Below are 6,089 nucleotides of genomic sequence, written 5' to 3'. Positions count from 1 at the left end.
GACTCCTCCGTTTCAGATACGATCGTTCCTCTGCAGTGAACCTGGCACCCAGGCAAGGGCAGAGACACACCAGGTTCCCGCCGATCGTTCCTTTCCACCCTGTGCGTCTCTGGCTTGGTCCCACGACCAGCCCTTCAAAAACTCCCACCGACTTGTGGAAGACGCACCGCTTCCAGGGTCTCGTTACCTCGGGGTGTCGTGTGTGTTGCCTTAGCGAACCTGTCCCTTTTTATGCCCCTGCTGGGGTATCGCCTGTCCATCACACTTCAAACAGTTCAGGGTTCAAAAAGGAGCCGATCTTGACAGTTCTCAGACCGTGTCTCCTTCCGTTAAACTCTCCTGTCTCTTCATTAACATTTCCAAATGCTGCTCCGTTGTCTTCCTTATCTCTCTTTCTCCTGAAGACGGGTGGCAGATCAACTGTTGATCCCACTGGTGCCAGCACAGGACAGTTAACATCTTAATCTATGTGTACTCTTTGTAACACATCAAAGTTGCTGGTGAACGCAGCAGGCCAGGCAGCATCTGTAGGAAGAGGTGCAGTCGACGTTTCAGGCCGAGACCCTTCGTCAGGACGAAACGGCGACTGCACCTCTTCCTACAGATGCTGCTTGGCCTGCTGCGTTCACCAGCAACTTTGATGTGTGTTGCTTGAATTTCCAGCATCTGCAGAATTCCTGTTGTTTGTACTCTTTGTAACCCTCTTTCGTCACACTATGTAGGTGTACGGTCATGCACTTTGGTAGAAGAAATGAAAGGATTGACTATTTTCTAAAGGGAGAGAAAATAGTTAAAACTGAGGCCCAAAGGGACTTGGGTGTCCTTGTGCCTGATTCCCTAAAGGTTCATTTGCAAGTTGAGCCTGTGGTGAGGAAGGCAAATGCAATGTTAGCATTCATTTCCTGAGGACTAGAATGTAAGAGCAATCATGTAATGTTGAGACTTTATAAGGCCCTGGTGTGGCCTCACTTGGAGTATTGGGTACAGTTTTAGGCCCCGTATTTTAGAAAGGATATGCTGAAACTGGAGAGGGTTCAAAGGAAGCAGACGAAAATGATTCTGGGGTTGAATGGCTTGGCATACAAAGAGCGTTTGGTGGCTCGTTGCCTGTATTCACTAGAATTCAGAAGAATGAGGGGTGACCTCATGGAAACCGATTGAATGGTGAAAGGCCTTGATAGAGTGGATGCGGAGAGGGTGTTCCCATGATGGGAGACCAAAGGACACAGCCACAGAATAGAGAGTAGAGGAATGTCCTTTTAGAATGGAGATGAGGGAGAATTTTATCGGCCAATGAGTTTTGAATCTGTGGAATTCTTTGCCACAGCAGCTGTGGGGGCCAAGTCTTTATGTATATTTAAGGCAGAGGTTGACACTGTCATATAAAACTGAGGAGCAGAGCAATGTCTTCACAAAGGGATCTCTAGGATTTCCTCCACCACAGTGCTGTCGAGGTAATATTAGACGGCATAGTGAATGAGGAAGTGGGTAATTGTGTACATTTGGGAATTGAGGGTTATGGGGAACTGATAGGAAATGAGGCTTGGGTAGATCAGCCAGAATTGAAATGAGTAGCCCGATAGGTGAGGGGCTGAGTGGCCTCATCCTGCTCAACCTCTCTCCACTCTTGTTTTTTTATTAAAAATGTTCTGTGAGACCCTGAGTGACCAGCAGGATCCACGAAGCTTCCAGTGAATTTGAGGAGTCACGGGTAATTGATTGCTTTTCAGTTATGTACTATTTCAGGATGCCACATAAATAACCCTTGTAACATGGGGTACTCAAACATCTGGTGCTTACTCCCAACTATTTCCCTTGCAGGAGAAGAGGAGGGTAACCATGGCGACTCAGGAATGTAAATCTGTTGCTACCATAAACGAGGCCTTGAGGAGTGTTACCAAAGCATCTGATGTCAGGGAGGACAATGCTTTGATGTTGCAGCCATACAGTAACTGGGAACAGTTCCTGATTCCTGGCCCACTCTCTATTGCCATCTTAGGGGAGATTATATTCATTTCTGCAGGAGAAGACTTTGCAATTGACAAGGATGCACCCAAGGAAGGGTTTAAGTACATAAAGTATCCCAAATCATTCCGTGCCTCTTTAGTGCAAGTGAGCAACGAGGGCTGGGAGGCTTTTCAGGAAGCCCACAAGAACATGGATCAAATCCGGCTTCTCGCTGTGAACGTCCCCACTGACATGAGGGATGTCGTGAAGTTCCTCATGCAGAAAGATCCCAACATCACTAAAGATTTCCTCCCAATCCCTCTGAACAGCATCAAATCCACTGCAGATAAATGCTTGGAGCTGGCCACATCTGTGGAGGAGAAGTTTACTGGGGTCATCCGTCTCATCAATGAACTATTGGAGGCCTGTACAAGCTCGAAAGGAGTGTATGGGCAACAATTACATGAAATAAAAATCAAAAAGAAACTGACTGAAATGAAGGAGAAAGCAGTAAGAGAGGCAAAAGCCATGGTGGAAGAGCAACACCGGAAAATGGAAGCCCAAATGAAGCGGGCACAGGAAGATTACAAAACCAACATGGATTCTATACCAGTTGGCTGGAAAGCTGTGGGAATGGCAGCGGTAGAATCACTTGTCGGTACAGTCAATTCATTCAGCCCTGGAAAAATTATGAAGAATTTGTTCTCTCGAGGGAGCAGTAATGAACCTAGCTCTAAAGGCACTGAGAATAATATCATTTCTAAAGCAGGGACCCTACAGTCTTCAATACAAATGCTTTATCCTTTCCAGACCCACGATGGGAAAATTGACTTGAATAAACTGAAAGGTGAGGATGGAACTAAAATGTTAAACTGGTGTAAACAGAACTTGGAGAAATTTCAGGAGGAGGCAGGAACTGGAGGTGATTGCCCTGAGAAGGTTGCAGCCCTGCAGATCTGTAAAACAGGAATTGGAATATGTGAGGGCCTCGAAAACCTGCGAACACCTAATCCAGCTGATGAAAAGGAAAGGACACAAATAGCTGAGAAGATCAGAAAAGTGATGGGGGACACAATAATGTTTACCACTTGCTGCAATGCAAAGGCAGGGAACATGGGTGTAACAGCCACTCCACCACACATGTCTCGAGCTGACCCAGGAGAAGGCGCCAGTGGTTTATCTACAGCCACTCTCAATGCCAGGTTCAAAGTGGAGCAGTCTGCAGCACAGCTACATGTTGCACAGGAAATGTATGATAAAAGCTTTGAGAATATGCAGAAGAATAATAAGGAACTGCAAGAGACCCTGGAAATTCTGAAGAACTGTCAGGTTCAGGAAATAGACTTTGATAAAACTGTGAAGATGCTTCTGAAGGGATTGGACGCATTGGGCCGTGTGAAAGAACAATGGGGTAAGATGGTTCTCTTCTTCACCATGATGTCAAACCTGATTGGAAGCTCCTTGAACCCATCACTTCACAAATTCATACAGTACAGTGAAAAGATTTCCTCTGGCTATTCACAGAACCAGCTGACCCAGGACCTGCTCTACACGCAGATTTCTCAAGCCACTAATATTGCTAACCTTGTGCACATGATCGCTGAAACATACGTGCAGGTCTCCACCCATCATCTGATGGACCGGGTCAACAGCCTGGGGAAATTAATGGGCCTCGACCCAAATCGAGATAGCATTAAATTTATGAGGGAGCGTAAGAAATTTGGATCAGACTGTACGGAAGCAGGAAAAGCCATTGAAGATCTTGTAAAGAAGAATAAAGCACAGTATGAAAAACGCGTGCAAGTGAGAATAGACAGAATCCACAACAGCGTGATGCCTTTGCTACCCCCTGCCACACCAGAAAAAATGAAAGAAATTGAGGATACTGTGAAAGAAATGACCCAAGGGACAATTGTGGAAATAACAGAGGAAGACATGAATGATTTTGTCTGATGATCCTTTCCCTTGCACACTCCATTCTTTCATCGCTTCTCAAAGTTCATTGCATTTTCTTGAATGTGTCTTGATAAGGTATTTCTAAGGAGGGAGTACCCTTTAGTAAAATGGCAGATGAGCTTATGTGTAAGTTTGCAGGCAACACAAAAGTTGATGGAGCTACAGATAGTCTATAAGGTAATTAGAGGATACAATGGAATAAAGAACAATGAAATATGGTCAGAGAAGTGGCAGATGCAGTTTTATCAGGCCAAGTGCCAATTGTGGCACTTTGGGAGATCAAGTCTTAGGGGAAAAAATAAAGTTAATGGCAGGCTCATGAAGAGTTATGTACAGAGGCATCTTGGGTCCAAGTCCATTGTTTCCTGAAAGCAGCCACACAAGTTGACAAGGTGGGAAAGAAGGCATATGGCATGCTTGCCTTTATTAGTCGAGGCACTGAGTTCAAAGAAGGCATATGGATTGCTTGCATTTATTAGTTGAGGCATTGAGTTTGTGTTATGTTGAAGCATTATAAAACTCTGGTTCGGGTACATTTGGAGAATTGCATCCAATATTGGCTGCCCCCGTATGGGAAGGGTTTGGAGGATGTGGAAAGGATGATGCATGGATTAGAGGGTATGAGTTGTAAGAATTTGGACAAACTTGGATAGTTTTCTCTGGATCCTGGGCTGGAGAAGCTGTTACTGAGCTCTTCTGTTCACAGTACTATTTCCAATGATTCAGGACAAGAGAGGCCACTCATTCACCAATCAAAATCATCTTTACATCTACACTCCACCATGAACGAGATTGTTAAACAACTCTGATGTCTCTGCTTCCATTGCTGTTTCTCCCTGTCCATCTGATGTATTCCTATTGGGAATAATGACCACACTTAAATTTATTTGAAGCTGTCTTCTTCATGTGCAGCAGTCTCTGTGGGTGTTTTCTGATCATCAGTTCTAAAATGCATTTTTCCCAGAGGTTGTGTCCATTAAAAAACATGAAATATTTACATAAGCCATTACCTTCTTTTCTATCATGGCGGCCATTTGATAAGTGGAGCTTGTGTCCTATGGCAGGGTGAATTCTTTACTGTTCAGTGTTTCAAATACAGACAAATTCCTGGAATGTGGTGCAAGATTAGTCATCTCTTTTTACAGAAAGTAACAAAATAGCACACGGTTAATTGGTGTCTAGGTTACAATTTGCCCACTGGTAAATCAATAGAGTGTCACACATAGTTCTTTGAAATTCACTTACTACTCAATATATAAAGCTATGAAGCCTCTAAGTGAACACTCCCCAAACACAAAAAAAATCTGCTCTGTGTTACGCAGGTTCAGGTTTAATTCCCTTCAGCAGTTTAAACAAAGTTTAGAAGCAAAGAGTATTTGCATAGACTGCTTTTCTATTCAATTAGCTTCTGGGTTTTATTTTGGGAATTGGCTGTGCAAAACCCTGTCTGTCCATGCTTACTGATTGTTGATAGAGTCATACAGCACAGAAAGAGGCCCTTTGTGATACAAATTTATGCTAATCCCAGTTTCCTTGCAATTGTCCAATACCCCTCAACTTGTTTTCAGTCCAATTTCCCATCCAAACAATTTTTATAATTGAACTCGCTTCTCTATTTCCTCTAACTGTTCATTTCCGATAAACAGCACACTTAGAATTCCTTGAAATTTCTCCTTCTTTCTTTAAATTTATTCCATCTAGTTTTAGACATGTCCACATAAAACTTGTCTACCCCACATATGCCTATAATAAATTTATAAACCTCTTAATGTCATCTCAGTCCCCTAGGTTCCAGTGAGAATAAGAAGTTTATCTAATCTGTCCTGAAACAACAGGCCTTCATTCAGGCATCATCCTGCTGAATGTCTTCTGTACTCTTTCGAGCTCTACTATGTCTTCTCTGTGCTGTGGCAAACAGCATTTTAAACAATACTGCGTGCAATCTGAGAAATGTTTTATTCGGCTGTAATGTAACGTCAAAAATTTTATACTTGATGCCTCAGCCAATGTAGGCAAGTATGGCAAAAGCTTTCTTCACTACCCTATCCACCAGTGTCGCAATTTTCAGGGAGCTATAAACTTGCAACCCAAGATCTTGACAAATACCTGAAATGAACTCCTTATGTGAAATGGTCTCTTCCAGTGCCCTTACCAACTGGACAGTTCAGTCAAAGACCATGTGGTTT

General features: G+C 43.5%; 1 protein-coding gene across 1 annotated transcript; it reads left to right on the top strand.

Annotated features, from left to right (window-relative positions):
• Window positions 1–1,839: 1,839 nt before the first annotated feature.
• Window positions 1,840–3,900, top strand: LOC140201981 (uncharacterized). Its single transcript, XM_072266847.1, has one exon. The coding sequence runs from the start codon at window positions 1,840–1,842 to the stop codon at window positions 3,898–3,900; it is 2,061 nt and encodes a 686-aa protein (XP_072122948.1).
• The last annotated feature ends 2,189 nt before the right edge of the window (window positions 3,901–6,089 follow it).

The sequence above is a fragment of the Mobula birostris genome, chromosome 8 (assembly GCF_030028105.1).
Source record: "Mobula birostris isolate sMobBir1 chromosome 8, sMobBir1.hap1, whole genome shotgun sequence".
Lineage (NCBI taxonomy): Eukaryota > Metazoa > Chordata > Chondrichthyes > Myliobatiformes > Myliobatidae > Mobula > Mobula birostris.
This window is presented reverse-complemented; position numbering and strand designations above follow the sequence as displayed.

Coding starts and splice junctions, on each gene's coding strand:
- LOC140201981 (XM_072266847.1), top strand. CDS start 1,840: ATGGCGACTCAGGAATGTAAATCTGTTGCTACCATAAACGAGGCCTTG.